Raw genomic sequence first — 23,811 nt, forward strand, 5'->3', positions numbered from 1 at the left:
TGAACCGACTAAATGCAAAAGAAAAATGTCAAGTTTTCGACGCTCTGGCCCAGGCAGCAGCACTTGGAAGTCAAAAAGCAGTGAGCGAGCAGTTCTTGTCAGTCAGAGTGTATTGCTACAGTGAGGATCCTTGGTCTTTGTGGAAGAAAATCCATGAACACATCACCAGTGCTACCACTGGTTTGTGTATTGCTTTATCGGGCCTTTCTTCAAGATCTATTACCTGCCAAGGCATTTAAAGCTGCTTCACAGAAAAGGTGCAGCGGTTTAGCAGAGAGCAGCAGAAGCTAATGACTGAAGACAAAGGGCAAATAAATGAGAACCTATGGTTTTGGCTCAGAGACCTGCAGAATCATGACCTCACGGCATTAAGTTTCATCCTAACTGTTTCAATTTTTAAAACAGCATTGAAACCCGGAGAGAAGCAGGTCTGTACCATGTGACCTCAAGAGTTGTATGGTCATGTAAGGAGATGACTGTAGCAAGAAAGCTGAGCTCAGCTGTGTCTTCCAGAAACTTAGTACATTAATGGGAGTCCTTAGAAACTAATGCTAATGATTAGCAGTCATTAAGGAAGTGACCTTGGAGTAACCTGTTCATTCCAGCTGGTGCCAGGCAGAATCATAGCAACAGCATTTTGTTCAAGGCAGTATTAAAAAAAATATTAGATTTTCCTAAATACAATAATTCATAACCTACAAAATGAACCTAGGAAAGTCGAAGCAAATGTGTTCTCAAAATACTTTTTACTTTTATTTTATTTCTTCATTTGGTACAGGTCATCATAAAATTGAGACAGATATTAAAAAAGGCAAGTCAAAAGAAATCGAAAACCTTTTATATGGGCACATAATACATTTGTAAAGTTCTGGTACTTACTTAAAGTTCACATAAACTTGAATTGATTACAGAAGTTGAATATAGGCTTCTTTTATCATTGAGAGAGTAACTTCCTTGTTAGGATGCTATAGACAGTTTTAGCACATAAAAGGATAGGATCTGTAGCTAGCATTAAGGAATTTGGCATGCCAAAATGGTATAAGTGAAGGCATATGTTAGACTTCAGAAAATTTTCACTCCCTTTATCTTTAAAAGATGCTCATTGCTGTCTTAAAGTAGTATTCAAATCCTGAGAGAGAGTTTGGGGCTATGGGCAAAGGCTGTCGCTGTTTGCTAATGAGGGCTTGTTACAGGACCTGCCGCTGCTAAATGACATCAGTCATTGATGCTGCTGGGCTGATGTCCACGTCACAAAAACAACCTCCTCAACTACCGTAATGGTAACGTGGCAGAAGCCAGTGCTGAACTGGCACAACCGATACTGTGCCTTTTCGTGCTCAGATAGTATCTCTGGCTCAGGAATACTGTAGCCAAGTTGTGCTGTACTCTGACCTATGGGCAGGTGTCAGAATCAGTTCCTTTCCAGTCTAGTGCCTTCCTCAAGTCCTAGATCTGCTCCTTGTTGTCAGTTTTTCAAAGTTTTATGACAGTAGCTCCCAAACATGACATCATGGACATAAAATGGTCTTTGAAAACATTTTCTGAAGTTTTTCCATATAAAAGTTGGTATAATCTTTGGTAGCATAAAAATGTGTGGGATTTCTGTTTGCAAAGATAGCCTGTAAAGGGTAAATAGCTGTGTGATTCTACCTGTTGTCTGCGTAGAACTGATAATCTCAAAACACGAGCAGTTTTTTATGAAGTAGGTGATGCTTGAGGGGGGCAATTTTCAAATATAACATTCTGGAGCATTTCCGTGTGATAAAGTACAAATATTTGGCTTTGTCTATTTGTGACAATGACATTATTTTTCTCTAAGTGTTATAACCTAGTGGCAATTTACGGGGTGAAAGGTAGAGCAAACAATGTCTTTACTTCGAGCTACAAAGGATCCTGAAAAGGAGCTTGCAGTAATTCAAGGAAGTAAGACGCACTGAACTAATTGGTTGATACATTACTTCAAGGTGATAAAGATTTCTGAAGATCTTTCTCTAAGACACTCTAGGACTCATAGACATGTTGTGGAGTGCACATGAAAAATTACTTTTATTTAATCCCCTCTGAGGAGCAGAACAATCATTGTTATTTGCTCCCATTCACCATCCATTTTGACCCAGTTTTTCTTTGATATTTGTCTTTATTGAATCCAAGAATATGAAATGAAGTTGTTCACACAAAGTCAATAATTTATTCATGTTCCCCTACAATCTCCAACCCCAGCAGGATTTTTTTATGATCCTTTCTTCCCAGAAATGACTTCATAAAGTCTATTTAGTTCACGCCTTCTGGTCAGATATGATGAGTCTAATAACAAATTCCGGCAGACTTTACTTCGACTGTTCAAGGCTAACTGCCTCTTTTTGTCTGCGCTGTCCTCTGATGGGCATTATCATGCTACCCATTATCCCAGGACAGCAAGGGAACACTTGTTAAGTGTGCTGTTGATAAATTGACTGGTAAAGGAGAGAAGGTACTGAGAAACTTTAATCTTAGATCATGTCTTGGACGTGCCACATGCTATAGGAATCAGATTTCCAGCCTTCCACCTATTGAAAATCACCACATCTTGTTTATTTTTTTGGATAAATGCGATCGCCCTTTTCGTATGCTTCTCATCAGCCTATCTTAGGTTTATGAAGCTCCTCTGTTTATTTAGCAACCGGAGGTTGTGCTATGAACTTTAATCACTGGACAGAAAATGGGCAGTGTTCCCAGTTACAGGAATTGCTAAAAGGAAACTGCTTCGTTTGAAAAATCTTGCTAGGCAACTGGGCCAGTGCTGCTGCGGGGTGCACCCGGTTCCTTGTGAAGTACTTTTCTTCCTTTCATCCATTGGTAATTCTCTACAAAGTTATAGAAAACCTTTGTACTGTAGGAAATTATTAATCTTGCAGCTCCAGCTGAATAGTTCTTTCAGGAAAAGAAAATCCGTTTCTTTACCAACTTCAGTGCTCGTTGGGAGAGAGGAACAGTCTGTTCACCTGAACGCAGGTTTGGGATTCTGGCAGTTCCTGAACTCTAGTCCCTGTGCTAAATAGGCTTTTCCTCTGATCAGAAAGAGATTATTTGGTTTTTCTGACTCACCGTCTGCTCTGTAATTAGTGAATGGGCAGAACCTGAAGCTTTATGTGTAATGTATGTTTCATAGGGAATTATTGGAAAAAATATTACAAATGTATGATTTCTGTGGATTATTTTTGCTAACCTGGTTTCCTAAGGCGGCTGATGTGGAAGACAGCCAGCTGGACAAGGCCCTTCTATAGCATTTTGTGAGCAGAAAAAAATCAGAAGTGTGTTCCATAAACTTCAGAATTGTGCAAGAGTTGACGTACAGAGAGGTAGGATTGCCCTGCAGAAGTCATAGCAAACATTATATGCAAACTATACACGGCATCCAAATGTCTAGGATAGTGAGACAAGCCATCTGCTTGCTCAGAACTGCTTCTGCACTCTCAGTTTTATGTTTTAAACAAACAAATTAATAAGTTCTATACAGAAAGTGTTTGACATGGGAAGGATTCAGTTACATAGTCGTTTTGCTATATTAACATTGGTATCTACTTTGTAGAGCAATAAATACTCAACATGCACCTGTTTAAATACTTTTCAAATATAAATGTACCTGGATTTTTTTTTTTTAATGCACAGCAACATCAAATTAACTTAGCAAACCTCTGTTCTTCAGTGTGGTCTTTTATGTCTGTTGTTGAGCAAAATAAAAAAGGACATGCAGGTAAGTTGAGTCAGACAAAAGAAGAAAGAAGAATGAAAAATCCAGGAATGAAAAAGGAATGTAAGAAGAAAAAAATATTGCTACAATACTGTTATTTAGTAAGCGCCTCACATCTAGAATTAAAGGGATTTAAATTGTTAGGATTCGGGGGTTCTTTTTTGAATAAAAAGTGGATACCACAGGGAAATGAACAGAATTTAACTCTGTGCGTAACCTTTGCAGGAAACTGTTATGTCGCTTTACAGATAAGGGTATCAAGCCAAGTGCAAGGGTTTGCCTGAGAGCATCGTGGCTGGCTCTCCCTTACAGGCGGCCGGGAACGGAGGTTAGCGGGGAGTAGCCTTTGGCCTGGCTCTGAAGCGATGCTTGGACGTGTGCTTTGAACTGTAGCAAAACGCTTCATCTGCTGTGTCGCTGCTCCCCTCCTCATGATACAAACACTTAATTGAAAGACCGTGTTCTTCAGGCAATAGATGGGGATGGTTAAAACTTAAACAAAAATGAGACTCTGAGTCATTACAAAAAGCCTTTTACTGTCTGCCTGCTAAGGTATCATGAGCATTTTCCCTCTTACAGAGCAAGACATAAGATGATTCAATTATTCATACTGAAAAAATAATTTCCTCTCAAAGAGTTAGAGGAACTGGGCCATTGTTGCCCATACAGTTTTCCCATTAACTCATTTTAAAGCTTATTGTGCACTTTTCAGTTTGCTTAGATGATTAAGAGCAGTTGAAGGATCAGTTATTGAAAAGGTAATGTCAAAAAGTTTGCTATTTCCTGAACCATTGAGAACCAGTTTGTTGATAAAATAGTAATTTCTTTTCTTTGAACCCCAAGGCTCTTTTTCCTTTCTTCTTCTTTTTTTTTCTTTTTCCTTAATTTAGAAGCTCTTTATTTCTTATCTTAACTTTTTCCTTTCCACTTGAGCTCTAGTTGCATTTTTTTGTTTACTGTATTAATGGGTCGTTTGTCTGCTGCTCTAGCTCTTGAAGTTGTTTCTGTGGGCTAAGCTCAAGATTTGTAATTACCTTTTGAGAGCTGCAAACCAGAGAGACCTAAACAAGTGTAGCTGAGACAGCTGTTTGTTTCTTTCAGAGTCTATATGTTGTTGTTGGAAAGTATCTGAGAAATAGTCATGTAGTCAAAAACAATGATTTTTTTTTTTTTGTGTAATGTCTAAATTTCTTGAATAAGATACTTTAAAACACCTCTGTTAGTCCGACCAACTTTCTGGTTTTTTGTTGTGGAGATTATAGGGCTAATACAAGAATGAAAAAGAACTCCTGTTGTAGTTTCTTTTTATTCCATGTAAAGATTTTATTTGAATGTGACATATGAGGAAGTGATACTATGGAAATGACTAAATCAATAATTTCTAGCTGCTGTGCTGTATCTTTCAAAAAAAATGCAGCAATGTGCCATGACCCCCCTCTTTTTTTTTTTTTTGAAGCCCCACTGACCAGGAGGCCTGCCTTCCTTATGTTGCTGTTCACCCATAACATGTTTTTAATGTCACAGGGAAGAACGTGCTTACGTTGAGAAATGCTGGAAAGATGTCCGAGTGGGGGATTTTGTGCAGCTGCAGTGTAACGAGACCATCCCAGCAGATATCCTGCTGCTGTACTCCTCTGATCAGAACGGGATCTGTCACTTGGAAACTGCCAACCTCGATGGGGAGACCAACCTTAAACAACGACGAGTCGTGATGGGGTTCTCCAGCCAGGTAAGCCTGCTGAAAGTGCAGCCAGCGCAGAAAGACCAGCGCAGGGCTGGTCTGGGCCCATCAGCACACCAGCTCCAGCCCTGAAGTGCACCAGTTCTGCCGGGCTGGTTGCCCCGATACAGCTATGAAAGCATTTTGCTGTTGGAGCTAACGCCCTGTATGGAAAGCAGCAGTTTGCCCCAACAGGGTTTTGTTATTCTGGCAGAGGGATGGCTGTATGAAAAGGAAGGTTAGCTTAGTAGTTGTTCGCAGCAAACTGCATCAACAGACACATGGTACCACCATTCAGGACAGCAGCAAGTCTTTCCAATGTATAAGCCATCCATACGCCGCAGGTTGTCATGACACACAGCACATCCCACAGCAAAACCACTGTTACTGAGTGAATTATTTCTGCATGGAAGTTGGAAGACAGCTCGTGGCTCCCCTTCCAAAGTGACCGTGAGCTTCCATAGGGATTTTGCTTCTCTATTGCAGCTGACATGCCATTGCTCGATTGCTGGGCAGGTGGATATATGGCAGTTCAACTAGGAACTGCTCTAAGGCACACTAAGCTATAATGAAATCATGCAGTCCTTCATAGGAGTATTATAAGCAATTGAATAGGAACTCAAGGTAAATGAAAATGTGAAAAGTTAAATAAAACTGATATGTTTGACATCAGTTTGATTGTTAGAAGAGATTCAGTTTGAATGCTTAAAATCACCATTTTTTTTCAGTAGGCCGTGTCATTTCCTTTTTACAAACACTTTGCTGGTATATTCTCTTGACTTATGTTTGATAAACCTGAAGTAAAAAAGAAAATACGACTTAGGGAGAGTTGTACTTGTTACATTTTTAAATATCTTTTCAAACAGATTAGGGCAGTTTTTCAAATAGCAAAACAAGTTTAAGGAGTAGTAGCATGTGAAGAGAAATATTTTGTTCCATTGGAATCACTCCAGCAGACAGGAAATCCAAAAACCTGGCAGGCAATTCTAGGAATTAGGTCCATTTATTTAGCCATTAGTAGCAGTGCCATTAGGAAGATCTTTTGGGGTTATTGGTGGGTGGGACACAGCTGCCAGTGAGCAACCAGATTTATTAAATAAAAGTACACCATTTCCATGGCCAGTTGTGGTCAGGTACTGTACTCCAGTGTTACTTGCTCTTTGTTCAAATGGAAATCACTTTGCAAGCACAAGTAAGGGCTTTCTCAGGTTGTGGATGCCATAGTATGAAGCATACCTTTTCCAGTGCTTTCCAGGGGTGATTAGGGAGAGGGGTTTTGCCTAAGAAACACTGAAAATTTTTAATATGTAGAGACTTAACAAAAAACCAAATAAACTGGCTACTTAGATACCCAAAAAAAAAAAATGCTGCATTTGTGTCACGTAGTCATGGTTTACACATTAGGTTTTGTATTATTGCTTTTAGAGGAAGAGAGTGCTCTGTTATCATACAAAATGCAAATTTTTGCCACAGTCATTTATAATATGAGGAAGTCTTTCAAAATCCCCACATACCAAACCATGCTTCAGACTGCCTATTCATGGTTATTTTCTTTAGACTTTGAGTTGTTATTTAGATAAACCGTACACCCAGTACGGTGTGCTTATACTTATGAAGTCTTGTTACATTGGCAGAGTGGAATGCAGTTCTGACCGTTGTGATAGCCAGTGCTCAGGAAGGTCAGAGCTTAAATAATCAACTATATTCCCCTGTTATTTTAACATATTAGTGTGAACAGTACATTGGCTAAAAAAACCCGGTGCGCTAAATTTCGTATGTACAGGTTTTAGTGTGCTCCCTTCTGCCTTGTTCTTTGAGCTTTGTTTAGTCCTGTGATTTATGAGCTGCATAAAACTTACGCAGATTTAATTGTGTCTATAAAGTGTGACTCTAAGGACGGGAGGAAATACGTATGAACTGGGGTTCATTCTTTGTTGTAGGATATGTTTAGGAATATTGAATTTGCCTAGCTGTAAAAGACTGAGAGGAAGATATTTTTTTTTCCCCTTTTGTGCCATTTTCTAACTTGAATTTTCAGAAGAAAAATTCTTGTAATCAAAATAAAAAAAATTAAGAGAGTAATCATCTTTATCTACCCCTTTTTAGCTAGAAGCCTATTAGGTTTCTTAGCAATGAGTCCTCCAGGTCACTTTTGCATCTTCCTGTTCCCTTTTCACAAATATTTCTAGCACTACCAAAGATTTGCCTGTTGAGTTTATTGACTTGAACAAGATTCAGCGGAGGTGAATGATATCTAGGTTCTAGTAATAGTCAGTCACATGGGTCAGAAGGTATACAAAATGCCCTTATAGTCGTCAAGCTTTTATATTTCCTTCAGCTTTATTTTTTCTGTACATGCTTGTACTTAGATATTGTATGTCTATAAAAAAAAAGAATATATGTATTGCACAAGAAAAAAATAGAACAGAAGAAAGAAAATAATGGGAGAATTAAAGCACAGTGAATTAAAAATTGAAACTTGAGGACTGGCAGTGCAAGGAATTCCTCTTGCAGTCTGGCAAAGTTTTTGTGAATTCCAATGAAGGTTTCCCACAATTTCCAATTTCTGAAGGAGTCTGATCTCTGGAAGTCTCTCTTGCTGTAGAAAAGGTAGGGAGGCCCAGCAGCAGATTTGATTTCCAGCTTTCCTATTGTGAGGAGTTTGGATTAAAGCAAGTTTCAGTTCTTTTAAAGATTTTATGGCACAACAATAATGATTCTCTTTCACATTTCCCACATCCCATTTTTATTACATTTTCTTAATCTAAAATCAGTATCTTGTGTATTTTTTCAGTTAAGAAAAAGCCACCACTTATGGCAGTCAAGTACCTCTCATGCTGTTTGTTTTCCAGGCTGCTTCATGCAGTCCAAACCCCAAGCCTGTTTCCTCGAACACAGGGGAAATCAAGCAAAATTGTGTGTCTTAGTTCAGCTCCAAGCTCTTTTTGAGTGAGCACTTAGCCTGAAAAGCTCTGTCTTGTTTTGTCTCTCACAGCAGTTTGGACTTATTCTACTACCTTCCGTCTTTCGGTTTTGTTTGTTTGTTCATTTGGGGGTTTGTTGGGTTTGGTTTTTTTGCAATTAGTTGTGCTTTTAGTCTTATTTGAATGTGATATGTTTATTCACATGCGTGGGATCTTATTTTATGATTAACCATCCTGGCCAGTAATGTAACTCTTCTAACATATTTTAAAATCCTGAAAAATCCTGAAATTATTTTCATTTGAGCTTGCTTTTGGTTGAAGGCTAGTTTTGTTTCATAAATAATTTGAACTATTTGTTACATTCACTTTAAATGAAGACAGATGTTTTCACTAATTGGCACCTGTGATGTCTTGTCCAATACACAGCATTTTCTTCATTTAATTTAACCAGTTGTTAATCCAAGAGAGGAAAATCTCAGATCTTTACTCAGCCCCTCCAGACTTTTTCTTCAGGCTGAATGAGCTAAACTCCCTATGCCTCTCCTCCCAGGGCAAGTGCTCCAGCCCCCACCTATCCTTGTGGACTACATTTAGCTGCTCTTAGTGTTTAGCATTTCAAGTACTCATTGGATTTGACACTCATTCTCATTGTGTCTCCTCTCGCAGAATACTTCGTTTGAACCCGAATTTTTCCAAAACACCATCATCTGTGAAATGCCTAACAATGATCTCAATAAATTCAAAGGGTACATGTAAGTATTTGTTATCCATAAATGCATTTGATATCTGAACTTTAATTTTTCTCTTGGATGGAAGGAATGCATTTTTCAGAAATTGATAGATGTCACTATTACCTATTCCTGGATTCGGAAGTGTGTAAGATGTAAACTGGAATCTGTGCTTTGAGACAAGGCAGGACCAAGGCTTGATGCTGAATTTGCAGTTGTTTCATATAAACTGTTCACACAAGGCTTCAGTTCTTTTCAGAATTCAGACATAAGCTCATTTACTTTTGACCTGAGGGTTAGGCTGGGATAGATTTTAAACCTAAACCCTTCCTATTGTTTAAAGATATTCAGCTGCATGGCTTTAGTTTCTTCATATTTACAGACACAGGGAAAAGGTATCCAGGATCTAACAAACAAATGTGATTTTCTTCTTACAGCTAGAAAAAGCAAGCAAGAAAAATCCTGCTGAACCATGTGTTAGACTAGTATTAAAAATGCTCTTTTTTCAGTGTGAACCTATGTATGTGAGGAAAAAGCCGCATCCTCAGTTCCGTATGTTCCTCTTCATTAACTAATTCTGGCACAGGGAAATCTAGCAAATTTAGCAGATTTAAGACCGTTCCCTGGCTATAAGGCTGATTTGTATGACATGGCTCATGTCCTAAAATTCTCTTGCCCTGCAATACAGGGCAGTTGTTTCCCAAGGCCCTCTCCAGGGCGGTCATTGGTCCGTGCTGATTCCCACCCCACACCAGAGAACTGTCTGAAATACCTGCTGCCCCAGAACAAATGCATGCCCCACGTTATGCAGATAATTTAATGGTATGAATATGCCACCATCCCTATCCATGCCCCAGCTTTGTTAAGTTTACTAGTACCTAAACTAGGAGTTAATGTCTCTGCAAGAATGCAGTTAGAACGTTGCACCTGGAGTAGCAGCAAATGGCCAGATCCTCTGACATGAGTAAACCAGAGTGTTCTCACCCATTAGCACTGACCGTTCTTAATCCGGTCTTGAGAATTTATGCCTTGTAAGAATGATGACTCTAATAGCAATGCCATTTCCCCTCTACTGTGATATCGTAAAAGGGAAAAAGAGGTCAAGTTTTTATTGATCACTGACTCTGGTTGCTGGCTTTGAGGACCATTGGGTATAATCTGAATTGAAGCAATCCTTCCAATTAGCCTGCTGTAACATCGCACAAGAGCACTGAGATTATAGAAATCTACGTGATATGTCACAAGAAAACACACACAAATGTACACCCTTAGGATTCAGGACTCTATTGAAAGTCTGTAACAGAAATCTGGTTTGGAAATGCCTATTATCTTACCCACTTGGTGGAATATGGGGTTAGTTGCCTTTCTCTCACTGCTTCAGGGATAGATGAAATAATTTGCAGTAAACATTATTTGCTGACATTTAGTGGAGTTCCTGTCTTTGGTCTGCTGCTGTTTGAGCTATTTTGTAAACACAAATAACTTGAAACAGGTTACATTTTTCTCCAAGAACCTTTAATAAATTATTGAAGCTCTAGTGCCTTGCCATAAGACAGTAACAGTACTCTCTCTGCTAAAAATTATAAGAAAGAACTGATGACATCCGTCTGACATGCTTGACCACAGCAAATTCTGCTCAAGGGGATGCAAGAAGGGATGCAATAAGGTTTCTATTGAATGAGTACAATGAGTATAGATTCCCAGAAAAATAGATTTCTGGCATTATTTTTTTTAAATTCTACCAGCTGTAGGTTGTTGGTACCTAAACCTTTTCACTCATCCAGTTTGATGTCGTAATCATGTGCAGCTGCACACAGACGTAGGACTGTACTTAGCCCTCAGGTAGCACCTAACCTTGCCCTCCATTTATGTGATGCTGCAGTTTACTGATAAATGCAATGCCAAATATCAGATACAAAGTAGCAAAAGATACATATTCTAGAAAAAAATATTTTCGTATGCTGATATTTACACAACAAAACCAGATGGAGTGACTGAAGTCAAAAATCTCAGCTTTGGTAAAGATCTCAGGAGGAGCCTACCAGAGTATGTAATAAAACTTGTGCGCAAAAGTAGTTTTATGCTTTCATTTTCAGATGCAAGCAACAAATTGCCTGTCTGATGGAGCACTGACCTTATAATTTCCATTAAGTTTTCATTGGCCTGTTCTGCTAGCAGAAGAATCTGCTGTGTGACAGGACATCTTCAGCCAGCGTGAAAAGTTTTCCATCCAGTGTGAGAGTGAGGAAGAGAGCCTCAGCCCTAGAGACCGTTCAAGCGAACTGAGGTTCACAAAGATGAGAAGCCCTTTGGTGGCTGACAGAGAGACAGAGGCTCTTGCAGGGTGCAGATGTGTTCATCTGAACCTCTATCAGCAGGCAAACCCTCCTCAGCTTTCTAAAAGAATTTCATCTGAATGAAGTCATATAATGTATCTTGGCTTCATTTATGAGATACCGAATCTGCCAGATAAGATACCAAGTGAAAGCCAAACTTGTTTTGTATTGTCATCGTGATACACACACCATGCAAGTGGTCTTTAAAAGAGATACTTGGACTTCTCTATAACTTGTTACTGGGCTCTTTATTGAAGCTGAGTGAAATACAAGCAAAATAGGGCCTTCACAGTTCCTCAATTTCAACTTGAAACAGACGTGAACACAAAAATTTTGTTTAACACTATAATAGAGCAGAAAAAGGCATTACTTTATTTTCTTTCTTCTAGGGAGCAGCCAAATCATGAACGGATTGGTTTTAACATTGAAAGCCTCTTGCTTCGTGGATGTACAATCAGAAATACTGAGGCTGCAGTAGGAATTGTTATATATGCAGGTAAGATGTACTTTCTATCTAGCTAAACATAGAATTTCCCTGTAAATATCCTTAAGTAAATATGTATAGTCTAATAATTGCACCACAGTTTGACATTTTGTTTTAAGAACTGGTAGTGCATGGGAAAATTACGTAAGTTTTTGAAGTAAAGGTATTACTCATCTGTCTCCAAAGCCCAGAGTCCTGCACTGGGTCTCTGACAAGTGACAGTATTCTCGTGTATGTCAAATATCTTGCTATCTTTGTAATATCTTGCAAAAATATCCAGACAAGTAAAAAAAAATGCTAAGGTGAGTTTAACTCTCAGCTCTGCAGCTCTGATTATAATACTAATTCCATCTGGCATAAAGTCTACACAGCTGCCCTAAGGGAGGTTTCACTGGCTCCTCAGGGCAGAAACTGATGGAGCTGAAGATCTACCCAGAAGAAAAAAAAAAATCATCACAAAGCCAAGCTGTGCCTGTGGCAGTGCCAGCACACAGGAGGCAGCGAGAACAGCAGCTGGAGGTGACAGAAGAGGCGGCAGCAGCACAGGTTTTTGCTGACATAGACATAGTGTGTCCATGCAACCATGAATTTCATGCAGTAGAGACATGAACCAAGCAAGACAGTGTCAGCACCCAGATCAAATGCAGCGGTGCCAGGTTCGGTGGTGGGTCAGCTCATCTTTTTCTCAGCATCTTTTTTTACCTTTGGAGTGTTGCCACTGCTTTTATTCAGTGAACATGATTTATCATCGGCTTTGCCAGCTGGGCCCTCTTCTGCTCCAGAAACAGAGTATCAGCTGCCCTCTTTGTTTGTAGATTAAATAAAAGTCAACTTAAACACAACAATTAATCCCATTATTGGTTATTTTTATCTTTCCAGTAGAGTTATGTCACCTGTTTTATGTCTAATCAGCAGCAGGGAATTCAAGGCAGAGCCACCTAAGAGAAAATAAAAATCACCATCTTCGTAAGCATCGTTTAGCTCAGATTAATCTCCACCATCCAGATTATTTTACCTGATGACTGGACATTTTATTTCACTACTGCAGAAGTCGTCTTTAAATGACTATAGCTCCCATATGTTTCCAAAGTAGCTTTCACTTTGTGAGTCTTTCTTTGTCTGTCTCTCTGAACACCACATGTGAGGATGGTGCCTACCATACAGAGGAGGAGAGACAGAGCCAAACCCATCACCCTTTTTTTTTGGAAATAACTACTGTACAAAAATCTCTGTAGGAATCATTCTCTATAGAATTGGAAAAACTTGTCTTCCCTTCTCCTGTTAGGATGCCTATTTTTCTTATCTTTAGTCATTTCCCAGTGCATTCCTTTGACCACCAGTAGAAATCCTAATGTGGATGTCTGTTAATGTTGCTTAAGCTGCTAGTAGCAAAGGTTGGAGTTCTAAAGTAATTTCAAGATACAGTGTCTTTGATCTGAGTAAGTCTTCAACTCAATTTCCAACTGTCATCTTATTGTTAATGTCAGTATAAAAGTTTATTCTTTTTCTTCTAAAATTAGACTCACTTGAGCCAGTACCAACTTCATTTCTAGGGTTCTTTGACATTGATTATACTCTGGCTTTTAATCATGGTCTGTGACCTTTTCTGAACAATCAAGATCAGTAACATTATAAGATGGCACATTCTCCTTTTTTATAACTCTATTACTCCTCAAACTTACTTTCTAATGGAAGTCTTTGTGAAGAGTAGAGCCATCACTTAATGTGATTGTTTAGCCTGTGTAGTTCTCATCTAACACAAATATGGTTATACTTTTCATGGCTACCCAAATGGTTCTACACAAAGCAATAGCGCTAATGCACAAAAACCTCATTACAGAACAACAGCCAGCATAGTTTTCTCATTGTGTTAGGGACAGCAGCAAGAATTATGTGCTTTTCAAATAATAAAGTACTGGAATGCAGTTTTAGACAAGCCCATCAGCCTCCACAAATAGAGAGATGAGGTACTAGTGGGGTGGTAGGTGAGGTGCTGTGTTGCACAGCATATGAAACTGTAAGGATTAGAGGAGAACAAAGTAGTTCATTCCTCGTATTTCTAATATTCTGTTTCTTGCAAGGTGATATCTGTATTACAGATGTATCCTTTTCCTGTTGGTCTGCTGAAGTGGAAAGAATGATAGAGCTGATATTTAGAAAGAAATATCTTCCCATTTTCTTCCTGAAATAAATCCATCAATGTTTCCTTGAGGGTTTTCTGGGAGGTATTAGAGGTTTTTGTCTTGTTTTGTTTTCAACACAAAACTTTCCATTAAGCCTGACATAAAAGAAAAGTGAGGAACGAGATTCCGACAGCTGCTGGAGGAACAGAAGTGCAGGCAGCAGTACCCTCCTCTTCTGTGGAGTTCAGTGGTTAGAGCGTTTGTTCACCGAAGGGAAGACTTGGGTTTGTTCTCAGTTCTGCCTGTATGGGAGTGAGCATACATCTCCCGCTTCACAAGTTGTACCCTGACGGCATGGAATGAGTGGGTATGTGCATAGACATGAGCTGGAAAGGAAGGAGCATTGGTGGTATAAGCTGGTCCCACCGACATAGCTCCAGGTTGTGTAAATAATTACATATTCATTGGAGCAGGAAGACAAGAGTCCCAGCTCTTGAGTGAATGTCCTGAACATAAGGCTGGAGAGTAATTTTCTCTCTTGCTCTCTGCCTCAATTAATAATCTTTGATGTAAGCCTGGAAAGAATCCAGCAGGCATGATTGAATCACACCTAACTTGCAGGTTAAATCACTTCCCTAGAGAAAGCCAAAAGGTAGCTTGGAAAATAGTCCCTCTCACACACATCATGCACGTACATATGAAAACTAAATACAGGTCTGCAGGGTCTGTATTTTCACGGTAAAGGACTGTAGAAATAAACATAAAAGATACGTTTAATATAGCAACAGATGGTATCCAGGTACCCAACTGTGGACCCACAGTTTAGATAATATTAATAGAATAGAAAAAGCAATTTCTGCTTCTTGGCTTCTTACAGCACTCCTCTTTTCCCATTGCAAATATAGTAGCTCAATACTAATTCAGGAAGTTTTAGGGATTGTTTGGTTTGGTTTTTTTTAATTTAATTATTTAATTTTTAATTTAATTTATTGTCCTACTGTTTTGTTAGCACTTTACAACCACATGGCGAAAACCTAAATAACATTAGTGTCTTTCACTGCTGGGTCTGACATGTTGGATTTTATTTAAGTTAATACAGGAAATGTGTATAGCAGCTTTTAAATAGCTGCTGAAAAATATTCATGTGTAGAATCTGTATAGGACCTAATCAAGTTGTTTGTAAAATACAAAAAATGTAATATTATTGTTCTTTTTCCTTTTATTTGCAAGGAGAGTTGGTATTGAAATATTTATATAAACCTTGTTATCCTACTGAATCTGCTGTCTTTGGGAAAGTAAAACGTATATCACAGCTGAAATCTGTATTGTAATGGAGGTCTTTTGTGAAGCTCTGGATTTAGTCTCAGATATATTATGCTATTCAGTCAAATGAGATGTGCAATAAAACTACTGAATCAAACTAGAGTCAAATTAACGTGTCATGAGCATCCTGCTCTCATTTTGTTAGAGAAATACTTCAAAAAAATGATCCAAACTACAAAATATTACATAAAATTGATTATATTCATTTCTGTTTTGAAGGTCATGAAACCAAGGCCATGCTAAATAACAGTGGTCCTCGTTACAAGCGCAGCAAGATAGAGCGACGGATGAATACAGATATTTTCTTATGTGTGGGACTCCTGTTTGTGATGTGTCTTGTTGGAGCTGTAGGTATGAAGCACTGACGAAAATCTTCTGTTTCATTGCTTTTTTCTAAACGGGGATTGAAAACGATCTTATAGACATGAGTGAGATCAGATCTAGAGCTGAAAGCTCGTGGGGTCTTTATGCTTCTTGGTCTTTCCAATAGACAAGTTAAAATGGCAAATCTGAGCAATTCAGATGGAACAAAATTCAGCCATGGCTATAAACATTTCTGTGGTAAAATGTTGTGGTAAAACCACTGTGGTAAAATATGTGTAAAGCAAGCAAGTGAAAGCCATTGAGTTAATGCATTATAGGAATCGGTACTTGCCAACTGAGATCTGTTTCCTGAGTGGATGTTTGTTCCTTGCGTATAACAACAAAAGTAAAATGATGTAGCTTTACCTTCGTTTCAGCAACACTTTCCCCTAATATGTTCAGGAGTGATGTTAGCCAAGCTACCCAGTTTACAACCCATGAGCTGCACATGACAAATTCATCCAGTTTAGTCTCCACAGCTACCTTCCTTCTCTACAGCAGCGAGACAGATTAATTGTTCAGGCAGGAAGAGCCTGCATTTTTCTGGGATCCCTGCAAGCGAGCACACTGGAATACAGGAACTGGGCTTAGCTGACTGGAGTTTACTAGATTGCTAATCTCAAACACGTCATCTTCACTGCATGTAAGCACCTGCTTGCCTTCCGGCTCTGATCGCAATCTGTCCCAGGCAGGTCAGGATTAACAGGATCTCATAATCCTGAGGAAAGGGCCAAGTTTTAAGCCCACTGACTTTTTGAATGGGTCACTGCTTTAAAGAGATAACAGAGGTTCCTGTGAGCGCTTTATGTTCAAAGCCCCTTTCCTTTTTACTCGATTCCATCTTGGTGATAACTTGCTTAGTGCTACTGTGCTGCATTCATTTTGTAGCGACAAAGTCAAATCATGTGGCCCTGACAAGTCTTCCCAAACCCGCCCTGGAGTCACGTGCTGTCACACACCAACCAGTCATCAGTGTAATACCATTAGAAGTAAGGGCCATCCAAAAAAGACGAACAATTGAACAGCCTTAATCGCTTTTTAAATTTTACTGCTTCACGTTGCAGTGGGCTTTTTTGGCACAGAAACGGGATTTCGCTTTGACAACTGAGCTCTGCATGAGAGAGAGAGAGTGTTCCTTGGCTGCTGTCATGTAGATTTAGAGACTTGTCTTTGTCTGGTGTGTAGGAGCCCTTGAGTAACAAAGTCCTTTAATTTAAGGTTTAAATGGTCTCAGATGAAAAAAAAAAAAACATTTAAAAAAAAAACAATTTATATGCTCAGGTTTAAAAAAAAATAAAAATAAAATGTTTATAGTTTAAGTGAAACATGTAAAACAGTAACAAGTCTGTTAGCTTTCATCCATTTAAAATATCCCATAGCTCTACCACGAACTCTTGCTTTGCAACCTCATCTGAATGTAGACTTCTAGGAAGAAATATCACTGGTGGATCAGTTATTAGGATTTTTCTTGCACACAGTGAAAAATTGGGCTAAGAAGTGGCTTGTAGAGCATAGTTGTCCTTGCTCAGATGTGATCGTGGTCTCTAGCAGCTGGAAAGTATTGCTGGAATAATTTGAATTCCTTTGACAGCATTTTAGTAGGCAGGCGCTGCAAAGCAACTGCTTGCTTAACTGGTGCTAGTAGAAGTTTTATCAGAGCTGGGTATGCAAAGGGGACTAATAGAGGTTTTTGACATCTGGAACAATGATGCAATGAGGGAAACCGAGTTGTTTGTCCTAGCTCTGTGTGAAGATTCTGGTGCTGTAAATTTTAGTAACATCCTTGAGCAAAGTGTATTTCAGTAAGAGCAGTACGAAAGGTGGTGAAGTCATTGTGATGGGATGTTGGTAAGTCCTGAAACGGAGGCTTTGTTGTAGTAGTGCAATGACATCTACTGATATTTAAGAAACAGGGGAAGAAGCAGTTTTGGGGTATGACTTAATTGAAGGGAATGTGAAAATGAGCTGCCCAGACTGAATTATAGGGGGTTTGTCAACTCTAACAAAGACAGGTTGAAATTAGGAACAGTCAGGAAGGATAGGAAAGATTGTCTATATAAAGGTTATAAGGTTTCTTTCCATTAGGAAAAGGAATGGGAGTATTCAACACTGAGGATTTTTAAAGATAGGCAGTAGAGATGGAGTCCTCTAACAGAAAGATGTAGAATGAGGAAAGGTCTGTGCAGACCTAAAAGCCCTGGGGGACACCTGCTGAAGGAGAGGTGAATGAAAATATCCATGACTGCTCATTTCTTAGTAGCATATCAATTATATGCATGTGCTACAGAGCGCTGCACATACTTTGCATTCTCCAACAGATTTACAGCATTGCTTGGGGACTGTTGCTTTGGAAATGTTCTTTCTTTTTAATTATCATAGCAGTCCATATCTGTAAATTTCAGAAGCTTTGTCAATCACCTTACTGCTTGCTGCATTTCAATATTGTATATCATTCCTATAGGGCATGGCATTTGGACTGGAAACTTCTCAGAGCATCCGCCTTATGACGTCCCAGATGCGAATGGCAGTTTTCTGTCTCCAGTTCTTGCCGGTTTCTACATGTTTTTGACAATGATAATCCTGTTGCAGGTAAAAGACAAAAACCTCTCTGTTACCTCCAAGGAAGAAGCTATTCAAAACCGAGTATAATAACTAATGAACAATTAATATCAACTAATAGCTGTGCAGTACCTTCTTAATCCTATTTGAAAATATTGCTAGGAGTGTTTCAGATCATCCAAGTGTGAAATAATGTGTCGTTTTTTTTTTTTTCTTTCTAACTGCAGATTTTTCTTTTTTGCTCTTGAAACCCCACAAGGGTATAGATAGGAAGGATGTGTATTATATCTTTAAATAACTTCAGAATCTCTAGCATAGGCAATAAAGAGGATGTTTACAACCAAATGTCAGCTCTTTTTTTTTTCCTGCCTGTGGCCAGAATTCCAAAATAAGAATACCACTTAGTATCTCAGGAAAACAGTGAAACAAAAATTGTCGGTTTTGCCAATGGGGAATAATAACTAGGTATGGTTCAGCTGGTTTGGGGAAGAAGCTAAATGAGAAGTAGGATGCTTTTATATCTGAGTCTGATTAAGCCTAATTGGGAGAGAACATTTTACAGGATGGGGGGAAAAAATCACATTTACTTTTCAGATTTCTTGATATAACAGCTGAGGTTTAAGTGGACAGAATTTCTTTAATAGGAATGAAATGTGAAGATAACTTTCAGGGCTGCTCAGAGGTTCCTTGGGGGATTATTCTTCATTACTGAAAACAGAATATTTGTGCATCTTAAGAATTCATTATTATTTCAGGGCAGGGAAGCTAGTGGGCTGGAATTGTTGCATGCAAAGTAATTGTTTGTTGTCCTGGTTTCAGCTGGGATAGAGTTAATTTTGTTCCCAGTAGCTGCTGTGTTTTGGATTTAGTAGGAGAATAATGTTGATAACACATATTGGTTTAGTTGTTGCTAAGTAATGTTTACACTAAGTCAAACACTTTTTCAGCTTCTCATTAAAGCTGAGAGGGAGCATAGACAGGACAAGCTGGCCAAAGGAATCCTCCTTACCGTAGATGTCATGCTCAGTATATAAATGGGGGTTGGGCAGGGCAGAAATCTGTGATCACTGCTCAGGATGGGCTGGGCAACTGATCATCAGGTGGCGAGAGCGACTTGTGTTGCATCACTTTATTTTGTATATTCTTTTACCATTATTATTTTTTTTTCTCTTTCATTACTGGTCTTTTAAACTGTTTATATCTCAACTCACGAGTTTTTTGGGTTTGGGGATTGTTTTTTTTTTTCCTTTTTACCCCCTCCATTTTCTCCCTCTTCTCACTACTGAATGGCTGCATGGTCCTAGGTGCCGGCTGGGGTTAAACCATGATGCTTGTGAATTTTTTTTTACGTTAAGAGTTAGTCTGTGCTAGTGAATCCTTTCAGACTTTCAGGAGGGTAAGAGCAAGCATGCTTCTCAGTCCAGAAAATGTGCTTTGTAAGAGCATTTTCTGAAAGACCTGTCTTTGCATTTGGTATTCTAGGAAATTTGTCTTAAATTTGTCACTTATTGTCCCTGTTTATCCCATGGCTGTTATGTGCATGTTTTTTTTCCTCCCTGAACTATTATTATTCAGCCCTACAACACATCTCTAGGAAGAACTGTTTCTTTGAAAATTGTTAGTATACCTGTCCCAGGGATTGCTGTCAGGACATTGCTGACGGAAAGCAGTAAGACTTGTCTCACCCCTCACGGAGAATTTAAACTCTCTTTCAGGTTTTAATCCCCATTTCTCTTTATGTGTCCATTGAGTTAGTCAAGTTGGGCCAAGTCTTCTTAATTCACAATGACATTGACCTGTATGATGAAGAAGCAGATTTGCCTATACAGTGCCGTGCCCTAAACATTACTGAAGATCTTGGACAAATCCAGTATATCTTCTCAGACAAAACCGGGACACTAACAGAAAACAAAATGGTATTCCGACGCTGTACTGTCGATGGAGTTGAGTTTTCACATAAGGAAAATGGTGAGACACTCTTTTTTTGATACTTGCTTTTCTCCCTGAGCAACTCAATATTATTAATTTAAATATTAATTTTTAACCTACTGAGCTCTCTGACTGAACATAGACCTTTGTGGATTTGTCTCCATCTTGTGAGGGACTCCTGTTATGGAGATTCACCAAAGTGAAGGTGTTTTAAATGATTCAGAAGTCAGATGGGAAAGGTTTTCCAGTTCCCTCTGCAGGCATCTCAGGCTTTGCCCTGCTTTCAGGTACCCACTTGAGAGTGCAAAGAGAACATTTTCTCTTTCATTTCTACATGAATGCTAGCCAACCTTTTATAAGCTCACAAACTGAGATTAGTTAGTAATTAAACTCAGTGGGCCCAAAAGTAATTAACATAGTCTTCTGTGTGATATGAAAGGTACAGCTAACGCATTTTCTTGAGTCAACCCTCGCTGCAGTCCGTATCTGAACTCTCTTGGCATTCGGTGCTCTGAATTTGGGGTTTTGACTCAGACCCATTCTTGGTCACTACTTTCTCTCTCTACAGAGCGAGAAGGATTTTATTAAGCTGGCAAGCAGTTGCCAAAAAGAAGTTTGTGCTCTGCGACTGAAAACATTAGCAAATTTGTGAATTACTATGTTTCGCTCTCCTGTTCCAGTCAACTGCAAAATGCAGCTAAAGAGACGGAGCATTAGCAGACGTCCATAAAAGTGACTGATCGCTTTGAAAACACATTTTTGTTTTCTTGCAATAATAAACATCGGAAAGTGGGAGTTGCCAGAAACTGAAGTTGATAGTGAAGTTTTTCTGGTGCTGGCTTTTGAGATGTTTTGGCTTTGGGTTAGTTTGTTTCGTTTATTTTTAACCAAGTAAGGAATTCCTCCTGAGCAATGCAAAGAGCAGAATAAGAGGTGAGGTTTCGTTTCCCCTTTTTACAGCCAGGCGTCTGGAAACCCACAAAGAGTTGGATTTAGATGATGACGACTTTGCAAAACTTCAACACTTCACTCTTCCTCCCATGAATATTGAGAGACCAGCCACTTACAAGCAGAGGACCATGAGACCTTTAAGGAGGTGCCAGAGTGCTAGAGCTCATTTTCAGGGGCATACAAGGAACAGGTCACTCGGTCGTCGTGACAGCAACCAGTCTCAAGTGGCGTTCAGCAGTACCATTGTGAGTACGAGCAGACTGAGCTAACACATTTTAAGGAGTTCTCTTTTCTGTTGCATTTTGTAATGGGGAGCCAACAGGTGGACAGGGGAAATCCGAGCCCTGGTGGAGCTAAAAGAGGAAAAGGGGAGACAAAGCATTGGGGTCCATGCTTAGAGCGTGCAGGCTGCAGTCAGGGGAGAGTGAGGTGAGGGTTTGCAAATCTGGGTCCTTGTAGCAAAGACTGCAGCAGAAGAGTAGGGGTACATGGTGATTTTTTGTGATGGTTGCTTGATAGGAGGAGGAGACATGACTTTGGGGTCCAAGGATTGAGGCTGTGGTTCATAACAGCAAGACATACTTTGCACAAAGGGGAATGAGCTTTTTGTACTATTCCGGTACACTAAAATACCAGGAAAAGTGAGGTGGGAAAAGTGGGTTGGGATTGTGCAAGAGCATCTGGGTGCGTGAGTCTGGGGCTTGGCTTTGCAGAAACAGGAGGGACAGGTCGTCCTGGGAGATGATGGTCGGGAAGAGGGTATGGGTTCAAAGTCTGAGTTTGAACATAGCTCAGAAAGCCACCAACTACTTCTGCTACTACCACTGCAACGTATCTCTGTTAAAGTTCAGCCACGCCTGCACTGTGCGTGCACAATGGCCACACGGCACTCTCCAGGGCAGTTCTGGGAGTTTGTTAGTGTGTCAAAAGGTAAGTGTTGCATTTTTCAAGGGAAAAAAAAAAAAAAAAAAAAAAAGCAGCACTTCTCATGAAGATAATATAAATTAAGCCAAAAAGGGCTTATCAGAGTAAGGTCTTAAACCCTGCAAGATGTTGAACTCGGCAAGATGCTGAAGAGCCTTGTCCCCCTTCAGTAGTTAGGTGGCCTCTGCCTCACCTCAAGTGCTGACTTGGAAGTACATGTTTTCATTGCAATTCTAGGAAAATCTTAAACTTGGCTGAATTTTACCTATGCAACTTCCCAAAATCTAACACAACGTAATTAAAATCTGGCTATTCTTTTCTCCTCTGAAGTTTTTTAAAAGATATCTCAGAAAAGGCTTTTATGGACTCTAGGAGAAGGTCAAACACTTTAAAAATTAGAATTCCAATTAAAATTAAATGTCTGGAAAACTCTTCCAAATCTTGGTACTTTTTTAAAAAAATGCAATAAATACAGAATTCTGAGAACTTTATTTTCTGCAGTTGTTCTTCTTGGCAAAGTAGTTTAAGTGCATTATAAGATCCTACTTGCCTTATTCAGTTCCTCTGTCATGTAGTGGATATCAGCCAGTACTCTTCCTGCTCTTGGAATAAGGGGTTGTCAGTTGTTATCCTAGCGTTTTCCAGCCCAGACCTCATGGGATGTTGAGAACCCACAGGTCATGGCTTTTGAAGTGTGATAAAGGAATTTCTTGCCAATATATTTCCCCAATGGTGTTTTTTACTGCCATGCCTCTTCGCTTTCTTCTATAAATAAACTACCATGTTATTTTTTTTTTCCACTGTAAAAGCAAAATCCGAGGAAGTAGTATCAAACATCTCCTTTGTAGAGGAAGATTAAGCTGCTGTCATGGAATAACCAGCCTTAGCTGCTAATAGGTGTCTTTCTACGTGGATAAATTGTTTAACTTCTGTGACAAATATGAAGATGTAGTAAAAATGGAGACACTTAGGTATTTTCCAGAGGCTGTCCTGTACGTTGATGTCCTTCAAATGATGCAAAGTAGTATCTTTCTTTACCAGCCCAGCCATTCCTTATTAATAAAATGGGGATAGTAACATTTTCTGTGTCTTTCCGGTTCCTGCCCTTTGGAATTTATATCACCTTGTCTGATGCATTTGTACTTTGCTACAAATCTGGAGCAACTTGAGTACTCCAGTTATACGGATAGTATCATGGGGATGAATGTATCTCAGTAGTCAAAGTTTCTTGAGAAAAATCCATCTTTCAACAATGTGTGACTGAAGACACAAAGATTGCTATTTGACTTGATTAAGGCTTGCAGAGCTCTTCTGGATAAATGGCTCCGTTAAAATAAAAGTATTGAAGTATTCAGTGGCAGTCAGTGATTGTCACCACAATCCTCACTACAAAACTGTGAGATTCAGCTTCTTCAGACCAACAAAATGCAAGAGGAAAAAAAACTGCTTTACATAATAAACAACATAAAGTCCAAAGGCCAGTAGCTGGCATTGTACAATTTGTTGTTGTTGGCTTTTTTCTTAATAAATGTCAAGTTTCAAAGGGTTGATGTGGAAGCCACATGAAACTATTCATGAAAACTGGTAGCCTCAGGTAACAGTAAAATTGAAGAACTTTGTACTGCTGAGAAGACACAGTGGTTTTTGGGTAAGGGTTAACACAGCATCTGCTATGAGCACCTGCATGTCAGAACTGTTGCCAAGAAAAGCATTTCAA

The 23,811-nt window shown here is 39.2% G+C and overlaps 1 protein-coding gene across 1 annotated transcript in view; it reads left to right on the forward strand.

Annotated features, from left to right (window-relative positions):
- Nucleotides 1-23,811, forward strand: part of ATP10B (ATPase, class V, type 10B) — a 56,065-nt gene that overhangs the window by 8,924 nt on the left and 23,330 nt on the right. Inside the window, exons 3-9 of the mRNA XM_009879801.1 lie at nucleotides 5,255-5,459; nucleotides 9,041-9,126; nucleotides 11,828-11,934; nucleotides 15,588-15,719; nucleotides 18,193-18,320; nucleotides 20,006-20,258; nucleotides 21,180-21,415. Of these exons, the coding sequence (XP_009878103.1) occupies nucleotides 5,255-5,459; nucleotides 9,041-9,126; nucleotides 11,828-11,934; nucleotides 15,588-15,719; nucleotides 18,193-18,320; nucleotides 20,006-20,258; nucleotides 21,180-21,415 (1,147 nt within the window). The remainder of the gene's footprint in view (nucleotides 1-5,254; nucleotides 5,460-9,040; nucleotides 9,127-11,827; nucleotides 11,935-15,587; nucleotides 15,720-18,192; nucleotides 18,321-20,005; nucleotides 20,259-21,179; nucleotides 21,416-23,811) is intronic.

Source organism: Charadrius vociferus, unplaced genomic scaffold, assembly GCF_000708025.1.
Source record: "Charadrius vociferus isolate BGI_N301 unplaced genomic scaffold, ASM70802v2 scaffold212, whole genome shotgun sequence".
In the NCBI taxonomy this organism is placed as follows: Eukaryota; Metazoa; Chordata; class Aves; order Charadriiformes; family Charadriidae; genus Charadrius; species Charadrius vociferus.